At 40.7% G+C, this 24,987-nt stretch overlaps 1 protein-coding gene across 1 annotated transcript in view; it reads left to right on the top strand.

Moving 5' to 3' along the window:
• intu (inturned planar cell polarity protein) overlaps nt 1–21,039 on the top strand; it is a 36,936-nt gene extending 15,897 nt beyond the window's left edge. The window contains exons 5-16 of the mRNA XM_007910682.2: nt 1,557–1,675; nt 4,306–4,395; nt 4,731–4,808; nt 5,826–6,009; nt 6,732–6,785; nt 11,982–12,044; nt 13,653–13,874; nt 14,827–15,339; nt 16,905–16,996; nt 17,991–18,180; nt 19,099–19,265; nt 20,032–21,039. Of these exons, the coding sequence (XP_007908873.1) occupies nt 1,557–1,675; nt 4,306–4,395; nt 4,731–4,808; nt 5,826–6,009; nt 6,732–6,785; nt 11,982–12,044; nt 13,653–13,874; nt 14,827–15,339; nt 16,905–16,996; nt 17,991–18,180; nt 19,099–19,265; nt 20,032–20,143 (1,884 nt within the window). The 3' untranslated portion in view covers nt 20,144–21,039. The remainder of the gene's footprint in view (nt 1–1,556; nt 1,676–4,305; nt 4,396–4,730; nt 4,809–5,825; nt 6,010–6,731; nt 6,786–11,981; nt 12,045–13,652; nt 13,875–14,826; nt 15,340–16,904; nt 16,997–17,990; nt 18,181–19,098; nt 19,266–20,031) is intronic.
• The last annotated feature ends 3,948 nt before the right edge of the window (nt 21,040–24,987 follow it).

Below are 24,987 nucleotides of genomic sequence, written 5' to 3' on the forward strand. Positions count from 1 at the left end.
GCTGGAGTCTTACTACCAAAAACTGCACAGCTTGTTATTGAAAGCACTGTCTGATAACCTTTTCCATTGCTTTGCCAACTAGGAAACTTTTGAGTTACAAAATGTTTAAAAAATCATTGCTCTTTCCTCACCAAGTGAATGTATTGTGCAAGCACCGAAGATGTTATTCCATCATTTCAAAACTGAAGACAAGGCTTCAATTTTCTTTGTTTTAGTTTAATCAGAGATTGAGCCAAAAATCTCGGTGTATTAACTCTTCATAGTGTTTTGGGTTGTCATAGAAACACAAGTATTTTATGAACTTGGGTTTTAAAACAATTATTTCAAGAATAATGATGAATTGACTTTGAATCACAATATTATAAGTGTTAATGAAAGGTAAGCAAAGTAGTGGTGAAAACATCAGTTGTAATTGTATTGTTTCTAACCACATGCTAAATTAAATTCCAGGCTGATTGACATTTATGGCAAAATTAGAACCTTCCGAGATGATCCTTGCCTTTCCATTCCACTGTTTTGTGCCATAGTAACCCAAAACGCTTTAACAAAGCAGTATGATTGTAGCAATCTTAATTATGGCCCAGAAGGGTAATGCATGGAAGCTTGACATTTAAAATGTTTCATAAAGTATCTAATTGTAATGAGCTGCTATTGTAGAAGTTGCATAAAGTTACAACATCAAGACCTTGTAATGAGTAATTGTTCTCTTAGCTTTTTTCACAACACTCTTGTTATCGTCACCATTCTTTATTTTGCTTCAATGTCTGCAACTTACTACTTTTCATTAAGTATCCTTTTATTTTTAATCTAACGAAAACTCGAAAACTTCACTGCTCAAGGCACATCATGAAACAAGGTGGGTTATGAATGTACAAAACAAAAAGCAAATTTAGTGCTCACATTTAATATAAACTATTTTTTATCCATTTGAATGCACAGTATTTGGAACACTTTTATCATAGCATCTGTAAAAATCACATGAATTTGAGTTTAATTAAATTGTTAGGAGTATTAAAAAGGTCCTAAGATCTCTGGTCTGTGCTGTTAGTTGCTTATGTGGAAATAAGTGGGGACGTCTTGGGACATCGTCCTGACTTGAAATATGCAATACAAATGTAATTTTATTGTTGTTGAGGTAAAGGGTAAGCAGCATTCACATCCAATCTGTACTCAATGCTGAAAGAACCAGAGATGCTGGAAGGGGCTGTGTTGTTTTCCTCTACTGCTGCAGTTTGTATTTTTTCCCCTTCCTGTTAGTGAAACTGGTCTGCTAGAAAATCAAAGCTTTTAAACAACTCACATTTTTATGATAGCATGATAACATTTCCTGATCTGATAGTTTTGAGCTTGTTACTAATGATCAGCACTGAAAAAATGTTTCAGCTATTCGGTCCAGATTAAATGTGAGCACTAAATTTGCTTTTTGTTTCGCACGTTCATATCTCACATTCTCCACAGTTTTTTTTTAAAAAAGCACAAATTGATTGCAGATAGTGATGTACATGCTGCTGAGTTCCCTGCAGTAATGAAGTTAAACTTTTTATTGTTGTCCACAGCAAGAAATTCTATACCAGTATCCAACAACTGATGCATCCCAAAAATTAAAGAGTGTTCGGGGAATATTTCTTACCCTCTGTGACATGCTGGAAAATGTAACTGGGGGACAAATTATCAGGTGATTTATAACAATACCTATTCCTTAGATTGAAGTACCTCTGACCTGTTGGCTGCTATTGTTGAAATGTAATCATTGTTTTAAAGGTTAATTATCTGAAGTGCACATGCTGATCTTGAGGGAAGCATTTGCTGCTGTTTTTGTAGTCTTACAAATAAATCATTCAAAATTGTGAATGTAAGAGTGATTCAATATGTTACCTTCATAAAAGTGAGTTTTATTTCTAATTTGTTACCTCCTGATTTATCAAGATATAAATGAGATTTCAATAAATATTTGGGTTAATTTGAAAATGTAATGCATTATTCAGTTGACTACAATTTAATGTATCATAATTGTTCATGAGTATTTCATACATATTGAAATTGATGTACAGAATGTACCGTGTTTGGTGTATTACAGTTTAACAGGTTCTTTACAAATGTACTGAATCTGATTGGAAAGACCAAGGTTGGGATTGTTTTTCATCCTCTGTTTTGTACACTTTGTGAAAGTATATGTCACACTGGAATGTGACAAACCTCCATCTTAGGCTATGGAGTTAAATATTTCAGTTTTAATTATATGATTTAAATATAATTTTTTATTTATTAAAATTGTTAATCAAACTGAAAAATTAATGGTATAATTATTTTAGTTCCAACAATCTGGGTTAAGAATATAAAGTATTTTAATTAAGTATTAGCCTGTCTGACTTTACATTGTTGCTGATAGAGCACAGAGTATACATTATTGATCATGTTTTGAAAAAACATAATTTTGAGGCATAGTTTCCTCATTATGTGAAGCATTGTGTAGTACTTAGATCTAAGGTCACAGTTTTAATTTGATTAAAAATCATGAGACAAAGAATTGGAGATTTCAGCGAAGAGGAGGTTATTTGGACCACTGTGTCTGGCATTCTATCTAATCCTATTTCCCTGCTCTTTTCCCATACTTTTTTTTAATCTTTCTCAAATGTTTATCTATTTGCTTTTTAACTTTGCTTCAATAGCCACTTGTTGTAATACTTTCCACATCCCACAACTTTGTCTCAAAGCAAAATCTTCTAATGTCTCATTCATGCTTCTAATAATAATCTTGAGTTTATGTCACCTTGTTGCCAATTCACCAACAATGGATCAAATCAATCATTATTTATCCTCTCACAATTTTTGAACACTTTTAATGGATTCCTCTTCCCATTTAATTTTCTCTATGTGAGCCCCAGTTTAAGATTTAAGATTAGGATCCTGGCAAACAACCTTCCAGGTGAAATTGCTCATTCACCTGTCTGCCTGTTCAGTTGGATGTTAGAGATCCCATAGCAGTATTCAAAAAGAAAAAGGAGTTTCTCTTAGTGTTCTCACCATCACACAAAAACTGACAATTCACATCATGTTTATGGGACATTACTGTGTGCAAATTGGCTCCCAAGTTCACCGACAAATATAGTCACGACACACAATAGAAACTTTGTGAAGTGTTTTGAGACATTCTCGATGTTAAAAGCAATATATCAAATGCAACAGTTATTATAAATGTACACCGTTTCATTCATGTGTGAATCTTTGTGCACCTCTCCATATGATATTCTTTTAACAATAAGGTTTCAAAACACAGAACTATCGCGGTCTATTGTCTTGTACAGATTCAGTATGATTTTTTGGTATTCATTACCCAATGTATAAACCTAAAGTTCCATTTTCCTTTTATGGCTATTTCCATCTACAATTATACTTAAATATCTAACTACATCCCCATCTCCATGGTCCACCACTCTGGGTAATTAAAGCCCTAGAATTAAACTTATACTTTGCACTGATTCTATAGTATTAAAATATAAATGTAAAAATGATCAATGGAATTCTTAATACTTTAATGCAAAGTCCTCATTTATAAGTCGTTATCCAGGCACTCTTCAACATGATACAGTAATTAATTTGCACAGAGGGGACATTAACTAGTTAATTGGTGTAGGAAATCACATAATTATATCCCCCAAATTTTTGTTTCCATAAAAGGTATCATAATCATATGTAATATATTGTGTGCCTTTTTCTGTTTTTTCTTGCTACTGAGCCTAATGTGCAGTGATTTGTAGCCGGATTCCTTAGAAAGTATATGGGAACTCTTGCTCATAAGAAGTCTGCTTTCTAGTGCTATACTTTGGAGAGTCAGCATGATGTGAGACACCCTTCAGGTTGCTGAAAGATGTCCCACTCTCATTTCTCACTCAGGAAACCCATTAGAAATTGCTGCAAATTAGACCTGAACATTGTACATCAAATTTGACAGAAAATGTCCTTATTTTTCACAGAAAATTTTAAAACCTCTTCTGCAGCATCAACTGCATTCTATTTACTTAATTGTGGCAGGATAGACAAAAAAAGTAGAAGAAAATGATGGAAGACGTAAATCTGAACACAGATAACACTTCAGTGAAGGGCTTCAATTAAAATACTGCAAATCTTTCATGGCCTACATTATAATTAAATTGCAAGTTCTTGAGAAGAATAGAAGGTGGAAGTTTTGGAGCTTCCGATTGTATATCATTTTGAATTTTTATGCTTGTGGTTTATAAGATCTTATGATAAATTGCAGCCTTTAATCACGCCATTATAGTTTGTAATTTTCTTTCTTCTTTCTAGTTCATCATTGCAGCTGAATGGAAAACTTATTCATGTAGGTTATTGGAAGGAAGGTAGCAACCTGCTGCTTGTGGGACTCCCTGCTGAAAGGTAAGAAAGGATTTCTGCTGGTGTAATAGAAAATCCTGTAAATAAATTTATCTTGATTCAATTTGGCCTATACCAGTGAATTAAATGTTTCTTTTTCCATTTTTGAGGGCCAAAATATACTTAATGAAAATTAATTGCTACAACTCAATTTAGAATATAAGTTACATTGTGTAATTCAGTTGGGTGTACAGCACTGGGAGGCATTAGGAATAGTCGTAGAATATGTTGCATTTGTCATTTTTAGGGCTTGTCTTGCTTACAATATTGTGAATTTTTAAGCTCTGGTTGTTTTTTTTCTGCCTAATATATTGACTATGTGTGTGCATTCTTCAAAGGGTTCCTCTTCCACAGCTTAGGAACATGATCAACAATGTTGTGCGAATCCTGCAGTTTATGTATAGCTCATTAGACAGGCAAGTACAAACAAATCCTAATCGCACTGAAGCAATATATTTTAATTCACATTGTAAAGGGCAATTTACTTCTGCATGCAATAGGTCAAACTGAGCTGTGCTTCCCTTTCACAGTGTAAATTAAAAAGGGTAGTACACATTATCTTTCTTTTCTTTCTTTTGTTGTCATTTTTAACATTGATCATTGTGTTCTTCAATGTAACAGAATGTCATAAAGCACAGAATGAGTAAATCCTATTTGATCTATCAAGGCCCCCCATCCCCCCATACTACACAGAATGTACCCTATTGTTGACTTCTCCCACTTTCTCTATATTTCCTGGGGGGAAAGAATTGTATAGCTGCTTTGAATTGCAGTGTAATCCAGCACACGTTTTAGAATATCCATCCTTCCCTATACAACACGTGTATCCTTTCCTCCACCAGCCTTTCTCCCAATACATCCCGGCAGCATAGAAATAATCATCTCCTATGTAATATTTCTTCAAATCTTCTGCACTTTCAAGCAGATACTTCTCCAATTTTCTTTTGAAAGGGTTAATCAATAACATAATTTTCTTCTTTTGCAAGTAGATTTTTTTAAAAAATTGATATATCTGCTCCTTAAGAGAGATTTTTTTCTTCCTATTCCAGGCAAAAAACAGTCATTTGGTGGCCCTATTAAGTTGGTGCCTACCAACTGGAAAAGACTTGTGCTAAAATCTTCACTAATACAGCGATTTTAGTTGTTTGACTATTCGGATTGCAAATTCTGTTTAAAAGGATTTGGCAAACCTTTTCAGTGTGAGACAATTGTTTCTCCCCTATAACCAATATGACTGATGCAAAACTGACCATTTGGTGGAAAATGTTACACGGTAAAAGCGTAAAGTTCCTGAACTAATAGTTAGACTTCTTATGGTTGAGTTTGATAGTTTTTATTATTAATATTTACATGCTATGTTTGTACCTAATTTTAAATCATAATATTACTGGCTTAACATTGATTTTCTCACTAAATCTCTGGCATTCCTTCAGTGCTTTCTGTCATTCAGAGAATGTTCCTCGACTGGATCATTTTTTTAAGCTATATTTCCAGCGGGCCATTCAGCCTGCAAAACTGAACTGCAGTGCCAGTGCCCAGTATTACGATGGCTACAGTGCATTGTTTTTAGATGGTATTCCTGGAGTCCGCTGGCTAACATTACCACAGGATATCAAGGTAAAGCTACTTTCAAGAATGTACACCATTAGTGAAAATAAATGTTATTCTAATCTAGTGGAGATTACTATGTACTTCATTTTTAGGGCTGGGAGCTACCTGCAAATGAATGAGTCCCAAACTAATAATCTCACAAAATATTTTAACCTATAACTTGGTAAAAAGAAAAATGCTGCAAAGGCATTTTAAATAAGTACTAGGGAATGTTAAACTGACACTTTGACAAATGTAGCACAGTAGCCTTTTGAAGGAAACGTGCTTCTGTTAAAATCATTTGAATGGTCAGAATTGCTTTTCCTAATTACTGATAACTTTTGCTCATTGCCCTTATGAATTGGTACATTTCTAGCAGCCATCTTGAATATGCTGATTACAGAAACTGCATTTTACACTTTCTTTGTGATGGAACTGTTTCATAATCATAAATATTTGTGTTGAATTAAAAGTTGTAAGGAGTGACTCAGGACTGTTATACAATTCATCTTCAGGAGAGCCGAACCTTTCATTATCTAAGATCCTCGACTCATTTGCTGTTTGTGACTTCATTCAATTGCCCAACTGAGATGTAGAAAAACACTTCCCAATTTCTCAGATGTTTAAGATTCATGTTTTCAACTAGTTTAATAGATTATTTTTTGGCAGTGAAGTCTCCAGATTATTTGTGATTCAAATATGGATCGTCTTTATTCAACCTTGCATCTGTTTTTAAATTTCTATTTCAGGTAGACATCGATACCACATTGAGTGATCTGGAATCTGCAGACTTTGGAGAACTGGTATTGACCTTAGCATTACTAATAACATTTTAATATTTGTAAAATCTAAATACTAATTTAGGCAGTTTGTTACTGTTTTTTTATTCGATATAAAACAAATACTCATGATTGTATTCAGGATTTGGTAAAACATTTTGGCCAAACAAGAAAAAATGCTTGGAGTATGATTACTTAATTAGCAAATATATTGTTTAAGGCAGAAATATTTTACTGTAAGTTTTTTTTATTCATTGAATAAGAACTTTTTCAAGCGCGTAGGGGATATTAGCAAAAGTAAAGAAAAATGAAGAGTGGGCGAAGTTCTGGAAACCATAACATGGAATTGAATTTGTGACCCTTTAAAAAAGCAAAACTTTAATTGGTTTCTGAGAAAATTTATAAAGTATATTTTAAATTCTGCAGTTCATTTTGTGTATATGGAGTTTCAGAAATCATTTCATAAAGTGGCATATAGGAAACAATTAAGGTGCCTGGTAATAAAGATGCATTAGTGACTTGGATACAGGAATGGCTTAAAGAAAGAAGGCTAAGTGTAGGAATAAATAGATACTTCTTGGATGGATGTAGTTGATGGCATGGCCAAGGAATCCAGTCTGGGAATCATTCTTCTGCATTTATTTATAATAATTGATTTAGAAATTGGAATTGGGAAAAATTTCTAGGTTTGTTGAAGAACACTATTATACTATTAACTGCTGTGCACAATTGGCTGCCGCGTTTCGCCCACAAAATATTGCAGTCAATTCACTTTACAGTATATTCTGTGAAGCACTTTGAGAAGTCTCGAAGACGTAATAAGGTGCTATATCAAATGCAAGAATTATCATTAGGGAGTATCCAAACTGCATAGAAAAATGCAGGAAATGGCAGCACAGACATCTTATGAAGAATAGAAATATGGGTGGCAGATGCAGTTAATGTTGAGAAATATGTAGTACATCTCGGTAAAACAAAGTGAGGAAGTACAGAATACCCTGAATGCTACAGTCCTTAATAACGAGGAATAGGGAAATCACACAGATCCTTAAGATAGGCTCCCATATAAAAAAGACCTTAAAGAGGCAAGTGGATTTTGAGTTTTATATACAGAATTGTTGAACACAGCAAATTTGTACATGATATTGGTTAAGTGGTTATCCACCTGACCGCTCGCTCCCGGTCCCCGCGTGCGCAATATGGCTGCCGCTATGACCCGAGCCCCCTCACCCCCTCCCTCCCTCCCTCCTCTCTACCCCCAAACCCTCCCCCCTCTGCATCTCTCCCGCTCTCTCCTCCTCTCTCTCCGTCCCTCTCGCCTTCTATCCCCACTTGACCCTCCCACAACCTCCCTCTGCTCCAGCCTGGGAATCCTCCGCCGGGCTCACCGTGGCACTCGGCGTTGGCTGTCCAGCAGCCAATGACTGCCCCATTCCCCACCACACTCGCCAGCCACCCCGGACACAGACCCAGGGAGCCAACCTCTCCTCCCTTATCCCCATTTCCCCCACCCCTCCCTCCCCACACACCCTTCTGTCAACCGCTCCATCCACATCGGACTACAAAACGTCCGCTCCCTCTGTAACAAGGCCCTGGTCATCAACGATCTCATCCTTGATGAGAACGTTGATATCATGGCCTTAACGGAAACCTGGCTCACCCCAGGCGACACCTTCCCCCTCACGGAGGCCACACCACCCGGCTACACCTCCCACCACATCCCTCGCCCCAACCGCCGTGGCGGCGGTGTTGCCCTTATCTCAAGGACACCACTTGCCCTATCCCCCTACTCCTCTGGCTCTTTCCCCTCTTTTGAGCACCTCACCCTCTCCCACCCCTCCTTCCTCTCACTTAAAATCCTCCTCCTCTACCGGCCCCCTAAAACCTCTCCCACCTTTATCTCTGATATCTTAACACTTCTCACATCTCTCTGCCTCTGCTCTGATCGCCTCATCATCCTGGGCGACTTTAACCTGCACTTCACCCCCTCCTGCTCAATCTCCTCAGATTTCTCTTCCCTGCTCTCCTCGCTCAACCTCTCCCTCCACATCAACTCCCCCACTCACAGTCACGGCCACCCACTCGACTTGGTGATCACCCGGGGCCTCAGTGTCTCGGATGTCACCATCACCAACAAGGCCATCTCCAACCACCACTTCATCTCCGTCACAACCTCCACCCCCCTCCCCACCTCCACTAGACCCACCACCACCATCTTCTACCCCCTCAATCCCTAACCTCTGCCTTGGAGTCCTCTGAATTCCTCTCCCGCTGGGCCTCAACCCTCACCGACCCCTCTTCTGCTCTCACCCTCCTCCACAACACCCTCTCCTCCACACTTGACACTCTTGCCCCATCACCTCCCGTACTGTCTCCTACTCTCGCTCCTCCCCCTGGTTCACCACCCACCTCCGCTCACTGAAGAGCCAGGTGCGGGCCGCTGAACGCACCTGGTCAAATCTGGCCTAACGGTCCACCGACAAATCTGGCTGGACCTCCTCAAAATCTACCGCTCCACTCTAGCCTCGGCCAAATCGTCCTTCTACTCCAGGATAATCCTGGAGGCGAAGGACAACCCCAGGCTACTGTTCTCTACCACATCCCAACTCCTCCGTCCCCCCCGCCACCCCGCGCAGGTCATCTCCTCCAACCTTCACTGCGAGGAGATGCTGGATTTCCTTGAATCCAAGATCAAGGGAATTCGCTCCGCGGTCACTTCCCCTCCAACATCCACCCACCACCCTCCACCCACACTCCGACTCCTACCCAACCTCCACTACACACCTTCGTACCCGTTTCCCCACCCTCTGTCACCAAACTCATCCTATCCCTGAAACCCACCACCTGCTCCCTTGACCCCATCCCCACTCCACTCCTTATCTCCCAGCTCCACCTCCTTGCCCCACATATCACAGACATCATCAACCTGTCCCTCTCCTCTGGCTCTATTCCCATTCCCTTAAAAACTGCCACCATCACTCCCACCTTAAAAAAACCCTCCCTTGATGCGTCGCAGCTATCAAGCTACCGGCCCATCTCCAACCTCCCCTTCCTGTCCAAGGTCCTGGAACGAGTTGTCGCCTCCCAGCTGCGCTCTTTCCTCTCCAACCATTCATTATTCGAACCCCTTCAGTCGGGTTTCCGTGCTGCCCATAGCACAGAAACTGCCCTGGTCAAGGTCACCAATGACATCCTGACCATCTGTGACCAGGGCTCCCTCTGCCTCCTCGTCCTCCTCGACCTATCGGCAGCATTCGATACGGTCGACCACGCTATCCTCCTCCACCGCTTGTCCTCCCACCTAAACCTTCAAGGCCCTGTCCTTGAGTGGTTTAGGTCGTACCTCTCCCAACGTCTTCATTTTGTTTCCACAAACGGCTTATCCTCCACCCCCCGCACTGTCTCGTGCGGTGTCCCTCAGGGCTCTGTCCTCGGTCCCCTCCTCTTCACCCTCTATATGCTCCCCCTTGGTGACATCATCCGCAGACATGGGGTTAACTTCCACATGTATGCGGATGACACCCAACTCTACCTTTCCTCCTCTACCCTCAACTCCACGACCACCGATGTCCTGACAGCTGCCTGTCCGACATCGAGTCCTGGACGAGAGATAACTTTCTTCAGCTCAACGTGCGCAAAACTGAGGCCCTCCTGATTGGCTCACGTCAGCGCCTCCGCACCTCAGGCGCTGACAGCATCAGCATCCAAGGCTGCACTCTCCACCTCTCAAAGCCAGTCAGGAACCTCGGGGTTCTGTTCGACCCTGAGCTGTCCTTTCTCCCTCATATCTGCGCCACAACTGGCACCGCCTTCCATCACCTCCGGAATGTCGCCAGACTACGGCACTACCTCACCCCTCACGCTGCTGAAACTCTGGTCCACGCCTTTATCACCTCAAGGCTGGACTATGGGAACTCTCTCCTCGCCGGCCTTCCCGGCACCTCCCTCCACAAGCTGCAGGTCATTCAGAACTCTGCAGCTCGTGTACTGTCCCGCACCAGGCTTCGGGACCACATCACTCCCACCCTCGCTCGCCTCCACTGGCTCCCCATCCCCCAGAGGATCGAATTCAAGATCCTCATCCTCACCTACAAGGCCATTCACGGCCTTCCTCCCTCCTACCTCTCCGACCTACTATCCCACTACCTACCTGCCCGTACCCTCCGTTCCTCTGGCTCCGGTCTGCTCCACATCCCCCGCCCCAACCGCCCTACATCGGTGGCCGGGCTTTCAGCCTCTCAGCCCCTAGGCTCTGGAACTCTATCCCCCAGTGCCTTCGCCTTGCTTCCTCCCTTTCCTCCTTCAAGGCCGGTCTTAAGATCTTTCTCTTTGACCGTGCCTTCAGCTCCTCTCTCGACTCTCTACCCCCTCCTCGCTCCCTCCCTTCCTTCCCCTCACCCTGACCATTTCCCCCTTGCTCGGGTCCTGACCCAACTGTCCAGCGCCTTGGGACGTCCTCCCGACGTGAAAGGCGCTCAATAAATGGAATCTTGTTGTTGTTGTTGTTGTAGGAGTACAATATGCAATAGCTTGTGGTGACAGAGACCAGGTTTGATCTCCTATGTAGCTAAATGAACAATAATATAATAATAATAATAATCCTTGCATTTGAAATAGCGCTTTTCACGTTTTCTAGACATCCCAAAGCGCTTCACAGAATATACTGTATAATTGTGGGCGAACGCGGCAGCCAATTGCGCACAGCAATGTCCCACAAACAGTCATGGATTGAAAATGACCAATTTATTATTGTTTTGGGTTTTGGAGGGATTATTATCAGGTGTGTGGAGTAAGGAAACTTGCCCAAGGTTTCGCCCTGCCTGGAATTGAACTCAGGTCTCTCGCTTGCAAAGCGAGTGCTCTAACCACTGAGCTACAGGACTCCAATGCAGACAAAAGAGCAGTTTGCAGTTTGCAAAGATAATAATTCATTTTCGGCTCTAAATCGTTTGCTCAGATGCCCAGAAATCAATTATTGAAGACCCCACTCTGCTTTCTAAAATATTAAAATGGGTGTGTTTGTCGTTAGCAATGCAACCAAACTACGGTTTGCATTATCTGATTGGCAATCAAAATCTAGCATTTTGCCCACAAAATATACCATCAATTCAGTTTACAGTATGTTATGTGAAGCGCTTTGAGACATCTCCATGACATGATAAGGCACTGTATCAAATGCAAGGATTATTATTATTAACTCTTTCAATGATTTATTTTCAGTCTGAAGCTTATTATGACGTTCGCCGACTGTATATGATACTGGGTTCCTGTCTGTTTTTCAAGGTGAGGCTGAAAGTGTTAAGAAAATAGTTTGATAAGACATCCAAATTATTTCAGAATCATTAGGGGGAGAGGATTTTTTTTTAGAATTATGTATCAAAGGCTTTCTGGAAGCCAATATTCCAGAAGGGAATCCTGTCAGTGGTCAGATCACTCGCCTCGCAACCGAGACCTGGGTTCGATTCCTGGCAGGGCGAAACCTTGGGCAAGTTTCCTTGCTCCATATGCCTGATAATAATCCCTCAAGAAAAAAATAATAATAATTTGGTCACTCAATCCACGACTGTTTGTAGGACCCTGCTGTGCGCAATTGGCTGCCACGTTTCACCCACAAAATATACACTTTACAGTATGTTAGGTGAAGCGCTTTGAAACTTCTAGAAGACATGAAAAACGCTATATCAAATATCAAAAAATGCAAGGATTATTATTTTTAATATTCAAAACATCCACTGCATTTCTGCACTAGGTTTACTCTGTTTTGATTACTTTAAAAAATGGGTGCAGCCACAAAGCTGATTGTATGATATAATTAATTCCCAATATATACTTCCATCTGTTCTCTTATTACATGCCCCCCCATTCTGTGAACCAGTATGTACGGCATTCTATCAAGATATAACTTCTACTGAGTTTCCCATATTCTGTTATTTTGTCAAAGAACTGCCAATAGATATTGTTATGCTTATCTTACTTCCATTCTCAGCTAATTCCATGCTCAGCTAACTTATCACTCTATTTCTCGAGGCACTTCATTATGCTATCCTATATTTCCTCCACAACAGATTTATAATAATAATAATAATAATCCTTGCATTTGATATAGCGCTTTTCACGTCTTCTAGATGTCCCAAAGCGCTTCACAGAATATACTGTAAAGTGAATTGACTGTATATTTGTGGGCGAATGCGGCAGCCAATTGCGCACAGCAGTGTCGCACAAACAGTCATGGATTGAAAATGACCAATTTATTATTGTTTTCTGTTTTTGGAGGGATTATTATTAGCTGTGTGGAGTAAGGAAACTTGCCCAAGGTTTCGCCCTGCCTGGATTGAACTCAGGTCTCTCACTTGCAATGCGAGTGCTCTAACGACTGAGCTACAGGACAGGATTTCAGGCTGTTTGGCTTGTGCTGTAGTTTTTGGGTTTGTCATTTTTCCTCTTCTTGTAAATTGGTGTGGCATTCCTCAGTCTCTAATCTTCAGTCATCCAAATATACTGAACCTGGGAAAATTTGACTTGTATTATTTGATAGTTTTGCATCCACTCAATCTGAGCCTGGCAGTCAACTCCTCAACATACATAACGTCGACAATTATACACTATAGGCATTTCACTTATACTAAATAGAATGTTTAACCTGCACTGCTATTTTGACAAATTAATTTGAGTTATATTACCTGTTTGTGTGCAAATCTCAGTGCCGGTTTGAGAAGGAACTCAATATGTACCACTAATGTTTCAGTAATGTATATATGGTTTCTTTAGTGTTAGTGTCTACATATTAATGACTTTCTACTGGTAATATTTTGCAGTTGCATTACTGTCCAACATTTTGTGTTGGTAGTGAGGAAATATTTACTAGCCATAATTTATTGTTTACATTTTAAGGGTTACATGATTGGCAATCACTTGCCAAAAGATGATCTCCTTGACATTGCACTTTACTGCCAGCACTACAGCTTACTGCCTCTAGCAGCAGAGCAAAGGATTGGTCAACTGGTCATATGGCGTGAGGTGTTTCCATGGCGGCACCATAAATCAAATCAAGAAGAAATCATTGATGGATACCAAGAGGCAGAAGGAAGATACTTTTTGCTAATTGTTGGTTTGGTAAGCAACATATTTGAAAATTCAATCTCTTCTTCTGATGCGTAGTACAAGTCCAAGGAATAGTAGATTAGAAAACCACAGTAGAAGGACCATAGTAGGTGTTAGGAATACTTAGTTGGTAGAATTCTTGCCTCTGAGTCAACATATTCTTGAGTTTAAGCCCCATTTTGATTTTGAATTCACATTCTAGCCTACACACCAATATATTGCTGAGGTGAATTGAATTACTGGATGTGCTGTCCTTCAGATGATGCATTTAAACTGAGGTCCTGTCTACCTCAGAAGGGAGTTTATCCCAGGGTCCTAGCCAACAATTCCCCCAGATAACATTGATCATTCACTTCAAAGTTTATGGGATATTGCAGGGAGAAAATTTTATGCAGCATTCGCCGACAAGGCACAGTCACTAAATCCTGTGAAACACTTTGAAATGTCCTCTTGACGTGAAAGGTGATATATCAAATGCAACAATTATTAATACTGCACTGATTTCCTGTAATCTTCATTTTAACCAATTTACTTGACACAACAACAAAATTACATTAAATAGCGCCTTTCACGTCAGAAGGACATTCCAATATGGTAGACAGTTAAGGGCTTATACCCAAGCTTGGGGTTGGAATCGAGGAGTAGGTGAGATGGAGGCTGAAAGCACGATCAAAGAGGGCTTTAGAAGGGCCTTGAAGGAGGCTAGGGAGGGGGTGAGGTGGAAGAATTATACGATGGAGTTCTAGTACGTGGGGCAGAAAAACTTAAGGCTCGAATGGCAATGGTGGACACCACCCACATTCAAAATATTTTGAATCCCAATGACTATATTTTATGCACAAGAACTCAAGTTAAAAGACTCAATTTAAATTAAAGAAAAGACCGTAATTGATATTTTTATTATCTCTATATTTTGGTTTTGCTATTGAAGTTCAAACTTTCATTGAATTTTTATTTTCCTCAGAGACATTTCATAGTGTGTGTGCTGATGCAAGCTGGAGGATGTGCAAGCAAGGCAAATGGAAACCCAGGGCCAGATTGTATATATGTTGACCAGGTTAAAGCAACCTTACTTCAGCTTGAGGGACTGGAGGCCTGTATAAAAGACAGATTGACAAGCCCATCCACACCATTCCTATCATGTGCCGATTGGTTCCTTCCTTCTTCACGAGACCGATTGGAAAGTATCAGCAGCTCTCCCATCATCAGCAAGTTGCAAGGTTCATCCAAATCAACATTATCACCAGCAAGTCGGAGGACACTATTTGGAGACTCCAGCCTGAGGACTCGGAAGTCAAGTCCTCCAAGGACCATTGGAATCTCTGATATTAGCATTGAGGAACAGGGGGATGCTGGTTGGCTCAATATGAACTTTAGTCCATATTTCACACCTGACTCAATGAAGAAGCAACCACAAAGAGAATCCCAGGGTTCTGGAAGGTCTGATTGCACTGGAGGAAGTGGAAGTATATTTAAGGTAATGGAAGAAATTCGGAGAGTTTTTTTTTACAAGTGTTAGTTGCACAATTCACTAATCTCCATTGCAAACATTGTAGTAATCTGCAATGTTTGCATTGAAGTATATTCCATATCCATCTGAAAATAAATATTTCATTGTAGTGCAGAGTGTTTTCCCTATTTAAACACAATATTATGAATGCTGTATACTATTCGGAAAATGCTGATGGTATTATTTCTAAATTTAAGCCACTTCTGCTTTTAAACTCAAATGTTTTACTGACTTGAGATCTTGCAGGTGTAAGACAGAACAATATCCTTATCTCTTTCAGCACCCCCCCACCCCCCCAAAAAAAAAAAAAATCACACTTGGTTGTTGTTTGTTTCCAAATTGTGTGGCTGTTCTGACCAACTGCCTGTTAGGCCTGAAGTCCATTGCTAATACTGACTTTTTTAAAATCTGCCTGCTTATTTCAACCCTCCACTTCACCCCATTTACCACTGTTATCCTGATTCCTGCTTTTGTGACCTTCGAGATGCACTTCTCCAATATTCTCCTCTTTGACTTCCTTAACTCCACCATCTATAAGTTTCAACAAACCCAAACCGTATAACTGTATTCCCTCCCACATTAGGTATTGCACACCAATCATTCCTATTATCACCACATAAAATTGCTCTATATCCCCAGAAGACCGATTTTATGATTGTGTCCTGACCTTTAAATCCCTTCAGTCTCATTTTTCTCTAACTCTGAAATTTTCTCCAACCCTATTCTCCTTCTGTTTCCCTCAACTCTCCAATTCGGGTTTATTGCTCACTCCACTTCTTTAGTCACACCCTCTGGAACTTTTCTTCAAAACCTCTGTCTTACTTCCTCTCCCCTGAAAAAAAAACGTTTTAAATATGCTTTTATTCAACGTCAGGTCTGACAAGGTCATCAACTTGGAGTGTTAACTCACTTTCCTCTCTCCATTGATGCTGCCTGACCTGCTGAGTGTTCCCAGCGACTTCTGTTTTTATATTATGTAAATACAAGTTGTCTTGTTTATATCTTCAATAATCTGGTATTACATCAGATTCCCAATGATCTTATGAAGCAACTTTTATTTCAATATACTAAAAGTAACATTTTTATAAATGTGAAGGGCCTTACTCTAACCATTAACCTGCAGAGCTCAAGTACTCTACTCCTGCCTTGGGAAGGCCTCCTGATGTGAAAGGCACTATACAAATGTAAGTTGTTGTTGTTGTTGTAAGACACAGATTTACATTCATATGGTGCCTTTCGCATCGGGAGGATGTCCCAGTGCACTTCGTACTAGCTTGGTCCCAATGATTCTTCCACACTTTTTTCGATCCTAGCATAAATGGCAGATCTGCTAGCTATCACTGTCCTTAACAGTGGCCAATCTCAATGTAGTGATGCAGAGTAAAAGTATTCAAATTTACCAAGCGTAAATGCTTTTGGTAACCAATCAATGGTGTTTATCTGGTACTGACTACTTTGAATATGAAAGTACCTGAGCTATAGAAGTATTGATTGGTTCCATTTCATTAGTTAAAATTATAATTTAATTTCAGAGTAAAAAGAAGCAAGGCACTCCCAATCCATTCTATCTTGGAAGCATGAAGAAGAACCTTTCTGAGACTGAGGCGATGTACCATATTACAAAGTAAGATTAAAATAGTTTAACCCACTTTATTTCACTCTTTTCATTCTGCTGTGCATCTTTTCTTCCATCCACCTTAAAGTTTATTTATTAGTTTCCTTTCCTGTCCACAATAGTTCTTTGTTTACCTGCTCACCAGCTGGGAAAAGGTGGCTGAAGTCATATTCCACATCTATTGATTTTAAGATTTAAAATTTTTAAATAATTCTTTAATCTTTTTGTTTGGTTAGTCGATTTCCATCCATGCACAGGTTCCTAGTTTCATTTCTTTCATTCTCATATATAATCTCAGCAGTTTTTTTTATGTGTGGGGCAGTAGTGAAATCCAATTCTGAACTAATTTCAGTATCTCCACACTGTTCTGTTGTCAATATAGTTTTTCCAAGAAACCTCCATGTACAGAACATAAAAGTAACCACAAGTATTTACTACAATATTGTTCTGAATTTCTATTCATCATTTTTATATCTATTTCATCATATCTTTTAAATGTATTTAATTCAGCAGAGGGTTTTTTTTTCCTTTTAGTTCCATGATAGAAATGTTTATATAATCTGAGGATATGATAAATGTCTGGAAATACAGACCATAAATTTCAGTTATCTTTGAAATATGACTACTGTAATTGTCCCTTAAGTATTTTCCAGTGGATGTAAGTGAACATTCAAAATTGTTGTTAACCGTTTGCTTCATATCCCCCGCCCTAACCTCTCCACCATCGGCGGCCAAGCTTTCAGCCGTTATGCCCCCGGTTTCTGGAACTCCATCCAGGAGTCTCTCCAACTGGCTCCCTTCCTTCTCTTGTTTGAGGCTCATCTCAGGATCTACCTCTTTCATTGCACCTTCAATCATCTTTCCCCTCCCAAACCCAACTCAGGTGCCCAGGCAGCTTTGTTGAGTATTTGGAGACATCCTCCCAATGTAAAAGCTAGTGAAAGTAGATACCTGGGAAAACTGGTATCAAGCTTTTAAAAGTCCACTTGTCCATATTTTTTAGGTTGACATCGGGCTCAGAAAATACTCTGTTCCACTATATTTCTTTGGAAACCATACAGGGGATATTCATCGCTCCCACACATACAGATGTTGCACAACTCGGTGGTTCTATCCACTCTCAGTTAATCAAGAACTTCCATCGTTGTTGCCTATCAATAAGGTCAATCTTCCAACAAAACTCGGACAAACAGGTGTTTTTTTTTCAAAATATTGAAGAAAATTTGCATTGGTCTTCATTGTCATATTTGCATAACACACAAATGTATAACATTGCATGTTTGCAGTAACTTTCATGTAGGGTGTCCACCTTAAAGCCTTTCACAAAGATGATGATAGCCAGTGAGCAGGGAAGAAAGGAGGGGGAGTTGGAGCATATTACCCAAATTCATGGTCAAAGAGAAGCTTTATGAAGATTAGAGAATGCAAAAGGTAAAGGGATTTTGGGAGAGTTACAGAAAGCAGGGGTATATTAGTTGAATGATCAAGCACCAATGGGGAGGGGGGAGCGGGGAAAAGAGGAATGAGAATAGGAATAGGCCAGAGTGAAGAATGACAGTAGGCAGAGTGCGGAGGGCAGAAGGTCCAGGGAGGAAAATAGGGCTGTGGAACATTACAGAATGGTTGAGGTTCAGGATGAGGTTCTTGGATGTGACAGCTGGGAGCCAGTGGAGCCTGGAGTTAGTGGGGATATTGTGTCTGGAGCCAGGAACTGGAGAATATGTCATGAGGTGGAGCTAGGAAGGTAAGTAAGGAGAGCAAAAATATGTTTTGAGAAATTTTGTCTTAAGTTGATGAAAGCATGAATGAAAGTTTCAGCTGTGTTTGGGGTTAGAGGGGCCTCTAGGCAAGCATTGTTCTAGAGATGGAAGAAGGCAGTGTTGGAAAAAGACTACATGTACAACAACGTAGAGTTTGAAGCACAGTTGAGAGATATAATGTAACTCAGAAATAAGACTCAAATAACCTAACTTATTGGTCCAGTGGTTTAGAACTAAACCAAAATAAGTGTGATGGGGTGGAAAGCCTTGCTCTTTACAGGCTTTAAAGATCCAAGGATAATGTGCCACGTAATGGCTATTGTCATGATACACACTTTTTATTTTTAATAGGCAAAAAAATGCCCAGATGGCATCTATAATTCAACTCGGAAAGGTCTGAGGAAAAGTAGCTCAGGACTTGGTCTTGTCAAGGAGCATGGAGTCTTATTCCAGTGTAGTCCTGAAAATTGGACTGAGCAGAAGAAGCTACCTCCTACCATGGCTTATTGGGTTGTCGGGTAAGTCAACTTGATCATTCGCTTTACAGAAATTCCGGATCAATTTTTTATGTCTGTTGTCTTCAAGAATCCAGATAAATCATCATTAGGCTTTTCAACTATTTTTAGATGGTATTTTAGTCAGAATTAGTCAAAAAGAATTGACAAACTTGGGTTATCATCAATGGGTGATGCTGTTTTTCATCGTTGCTAATTAATTTCAATTTGAAGGCCCTATTTACCTTCCCTATTGCTTTTGAAACGTTCTTCACCTTGAAGAAGTCCTATTTCTGTATTTCTACTAAAGCTTCTCTTTGGGAAGCCCTCTGATCTGAAATGCTGTACTCTGTCCAGCGCCTTGGGACGTCCTCCATATGGGAAAGGCGCTATACAAATGTAATCTTGTTGTTGTTGTTATTGATTTTCTCTCCATCCTTCTCTGTGGAGAAGTATCTATTTTGGTCATCATGTAAGGACTACTGATTCTATCCTTAGTGTCAATGTTGTCATTATTTTCATGCACAGGTGTTTAGGGGAAGAGGAAATAATCACCAATAAATTAAAAATTATTGTATTGAACTGTTCACATTTTATTGCAGACTGAAATGTTACTTTAGGTTTTGGGGGAGAGGGAGGAGAAAGAAATCATCTCCGATAATGAAAAATTATTGTATTGAACTGTTCACATTTTATTGCAGACTAAAATGTTACTTTAGGTAAAGCTAGTTAAGAGAAAATGACCACTTATGTAACTTCTTGTAATCTGAGATTTTTATTCTTCTTACAGGAGACTCTTTGTAGATCCTTATCCTCAAGAGGTCTACGTGTGTTTCCATGACTCTGTAGAAGAAGTTGCTGTGGAACTAGCTTTCAAACTCTCATTTGGATTGGTTACATAACATAAATACAACTGCACCAATTTCCAAATAAGGAAAGCTTTGGACCACAATTCATAAATGCAACTGCAGCACAATTCATTGTCCGTACTTGGAAGTGCATGGCAAAATTGGATATTTAATTTTTCTCCGGATAGTCCATCAGCTGGATATTACATCTTGAACATTCAGGAGCAATTTTGATGAACATTCAGTGAACCAAGGATATTAAACAATGCTGATTTAAAATGTTTCAATAATGAAGGGAATCTTTATTTCTTTAAGAACCTGTTCTGCTATCTTACAGGTTAAATGAAAGATAATGGTTGTGATAATCTGTTTATATAATTTTGTAAATTCTTGTCACAGTTTAATGTAATCATTGCACTCAAGAGAGTATAGATTTGTATTGTGTGCATTTCCTATTAGATTTTTGACTATTATGAAGCATGAAGTGCAAATTACTGCTTGAAATGTGCCTTTCAAAGAGAATCTATATGATGAATACAAATTTAAAATTTTTACATGAATATATCTGTTTCAAATTGCCTGAAATGAAAAGGCAATTAAACCACGAAACAATATATTGGCAAACATTTGTTCATAATTATATTTTTCACTTTTGCTTTCTATTACATTTTCCATCAAACATAACTGAAATTAGTGATGTGGATTGTTCCATTTTCTCCCCTGAAGAAGGAAGCTTGGTTGTGATCAGAAAGAAAAAAAAATCATGTTGTGGTTAATATTATGAGGAATATTTAAATTAATATTTAATAATTCTTTGAGGCATATGGGGAGGCCTATGCCACAGCAATGTGATGTCAACTTCTGTTTCTTCCTCCCCCCCCCAAAAAAAAAACTTTCTCAACCAGAAACCTCCAGTACCTCCTCCATTGATGCGATTAGAAAGTAAGTGTCAGCAGAATATTTGACTGAAAATAATAAATAATCCTTGTATTTGGTTACAAGTATTTGGCGTCTTGTATTTGGCGCCTTTCCATGTTAAGAGGATGTACCAAAGCACTTCACAGGATTTTATTGTCAACTGGAGTGTAGGCAAACACAAATTGTGCATAGTAATGTCTCACACAGCCACAAAACAATGACCAATTTTATTTGGGGGATTGTTGGTCTGGACACTGGGAAAAACTCTCCTCTTTTTGATTACTGCCATGGGATCTTTAACTTCCACCTGAAAAGGCATATGGAACCTCGGTTTGTCTCATCTTAAGCACGGCATCTTTGGTCAGCGATGCATTGGAGTTTCAGCTTAGGCTATGTTAGTTCAAGTTAGTTCAAATTCTGACGTGGGACTACAAACCCACAGCCATCTCAGAAAGAGCATCAGCACTAAGCTCAATCCTGTTCTTTTCCAACATTCACACACATGTGCATGTGACAGGCCACCATCCGAGTGGAAAGCCTTTTTTTTTTAACAGCCACTCCCAGATCAGTGGATTCAGAGAACAATGTCTTTATCCAATGGATCAGGCTATCAGGGAAAGCTTCTGGAAAATGATTTTTATCCTGCTTGGTCATTGTTAGACCAAATAAAATGGCCCGACAAATGAATGGACCTGTGAAAAAAGATCGGAATTCTATAATTCTGTTATATGCAAAGTGAAAAAAGTAAAATTCAAAAATGTCTTGAAGAAATAATTGCTGTCTTCAGTTCCAGTCCATGCATTTCCATCAAAACGTTTTGAAGCAGGGAATGGAAAATTTGGGAGAAACTTCAACACTTACAATAGCTAGGGTCTTCAGCAGAATACTAACACAGTATTACTAAAAAAATTACTAACAGAATACCATATATATATAACAATAAACTCTTATTCACTTCTTATAAATACAGTATGATACCCAACGATAGGTGATAGATTTTTTTCTTCCTTGTTGACTTTTTTGCTTTCTGCAAAAAGTTAGTTGAGGAAACATAATTTTAAATTAATTTGTAATTACTTGACCTCTATAACTTAAGCTATCATCCATCACCTGCTGTGAAATAGGCTATTTGGATTTTTAGTCTGTTACTTTAGTTGTTTCATTTGGGAAAATATCATGTTCCAAATTGTTACGGTCATTTTGTTCCATCAGCCGGGTGTCTCTGACACATGCAAGAACCAATCACTACGCTTAAGAGTATTCAAACCAGACATGAGTTCAATGTATACCACCTACATGTGAAAATGTCTGTCTGGAAGGAAATGTGCAATCTCTTCCTGGAGGGTAGAGCCTCCAGGAACTGGTCTAGCTTCCAAGTCTTATCAATGAGCCAGGCTGACTGGGATGGCCTCAGCAATTCTCTGGAATACTGCAGACCCGCCTAGCTCAGGAGCCAGATTATTAAAGGGTTGACTCAATTCCGCTGAAAAGCATGTCATCTTGGAGACAGTTTCTGCTTACCACATTCTGCCCCGATCCTTTCCAGTTGATGATATATATCAGTATCTGGGCTTGGGATGGCCACCAGCTCCTGGCAACCTTTCCGCTGTTTCTCCAAGAAGGCCCATCCTACCTATGAGTAAAATCGACTACCTGCCATCTCGACCCCCTCCCCACCCAGCTGCTGGTCGCTCAACTCCCCCTCCTCTCCCCACTGCTGGTAAGACACCATAAATCAGTCCCTCTCCTCAGGCTCAGTCCCACTCACCCTCAAAACAGCTGTCATCACTCCCCTCCTCAAAAAATCTATTCTTGATCCCTCCAACCTGATGCACTACCATCCCATTTCAAACCTGCCCTTCATTGCCAAAGCCCTGGAACGCATGTTGCCAACCAACTTCACTCACACCTCGCCCTCCACTCCCTTCTCAAACATTTCCAGTCCATTTTCTGCCCAGTACACAGCACAGAGACAGCGCTACTCAAAGTAACAAATAACGTCCTCTCTGCAAGGGTCCCTCTGCCTCATCGTCCTCCTGGACCTCTCCACTGCGTTCGAAACAGTTGACCACGCCATCCTCCACCTTATTGGCACCACACTCACATGGTTCGAGTGCTACTTAACCAACTGCCAGCACTTCATCTCAGCCAATAGTTTTTCCTCTTGCCCCCCCCCGGTCACCTGCGGAGGACCCCAAGGCTCCATCCTTAACCCCCTCCTCTTCCTTATCTACATGCTCCTTCTCGGTGATATCATGCACAGACACGGGGTAAATTTGCACATGTATAGGGATGACACACAAATCTACTCTTCCTCCAACTGTGAATCCCAGTTCTGTCAACTTGTTAAGCATTACAAGACACTTAACAACACTGGCTTGGCACACAAATTTGAGGTGGGAGATGAGGGGATTAGTTAGTGAGGGTAAAGATGAGCAAACGCACTGTACAACGGGGTTCAAAATGGACTGATTGTCTGTGGATGAACCATGCTGGAATGCTTGCAAATGTCCTGAATTATATACAGTAACTGACAAACAAAACAAAATTAGCAGAATCTCTTTGCAATCTTTCCTCAGTGGAGGTTAATTATTGAAATTTGCTGCCGCAAAATATAGTCAGTTCAATTTACAGTATATTCTGTGAAGCATTTTGAGACGTCTTACAACAACAACAACTTGGATTTATATAGTGCTCTCCACGCCGGACGGCATCTCAGAGCGCTTCACAGAACGGATCCTGGGGCCGAGCCAGGTGGAGGGGGAGGAAAGTGACGAAAGGCACGGTCGAAAAGAAGTCTTCAGCAGAGACCTGAAAATAGGAAGAGAGGGGGCGAGGCAAAGGGAGTGAGGAAGGGAGTTCCAGGGCGTAGTGGCTGAAGGCACGGCTACCAATGGTGGAGCGGAGGATTCAGGGGACAAGGAGGAGGCCAGACCCGGTGGAGCGAAGACAACAGACAACAGCATTGTTGTGAGGAGTGAGGAGGTCAGAGAGGTAGGGGGGTGCAGAAGAGTGTAGGGATTTGAAGACGAGTGAGGATCTTGAAGTCGATCCTCTCTGGACAGGCAGCCAGTGCAGTCTGGCAAGGACCGGGGTAATCGGGGAGCGGAGTGTGTTGCAGGTAATAATGCGGGCGGCAGAGTTTTGGATGATCTGGATTTTCTAAATGGTAGTGGAGGGGAGACCGGCGAGGAGAGCATTTGAATAGTCCAGCCGAGAGGTGACAAAGCCATGGACCAGGGTTTCAGCGACTTTCGGAGTGAGGCATTGGCAATGGGCGATGTGTCGGAAGAAGAAAGCGGTACTGGTGAGGAACCGGATGTGGGGGAGGAAGGATAATTGGGGGTTGAACCTGACGCCTAGGTTGCGTACGGGTTCAGAGAATTTTAGGGGGAGGTCGGGTAAGTGGAGGAGGTGAGAACCATGCGATTTTAGAGTTGACGAGAGCCAAAGAGTATGGCTTCTGTCTTGTCAACATTTAGCTGAAGGAAATTCATGTTCATTCAGCTCCTGATGTCTGACAGGCAGGCTGACAGAACATCAGGGGTCTGGGGGTCGCAAAGTGAGGTGGAAAAATGGAGTTGGGTGTCGTCCGCATGCATGTGGAAGTGTACCCCATGTCTGTGGATGACATCCCCAAGAGGGAGCATATAGATTAGGAAGAGGAGGGGGCCAAGGATGGATCCTTGGTACCCCACAGGTGACTGGGTGACAGCGGGAAGAAAAGCCATTTGTGCAGATGTACTGCTGGCAGTTCGTGAGGTAGGACTCAAAACAGGCGAGTGCGGTCCCAGTGAGGTGGATGCCGGAGGAAAGGCAGTGGAGGAGGATAGTGTGATCGACTGTGTCGAAAGTGGCGGAGAGGTCCAGAAGGACAAGGAGGCAGAGGGAGCCCTGGTCATAGATAGAGAGGTTGTCATTTGAGACTTTCACAAGCGCAGTCTCTGTACTGTGGGCAGGGCGGAAACCGGACTGGAGTG

Source organism: Callorhinchus milii, unplaced genomic scaffold (assembly GCF_018977255.1).
Source record: "Callorhinchus milii isolate IMCB2004 unplaced genomic scaffold, IMCB_Cmil_1.0 Scaffold1, whole genome shotgun sequence".
In the NCBI taxonomy this organism is placed as follows: domain Eukaryota; kingdom Metazoa; phylum Chordata; class Chondrichthyes; order Chimaeriformes; family Callorhinchidae; genus Callorhinchus; species Callorhinchus milii.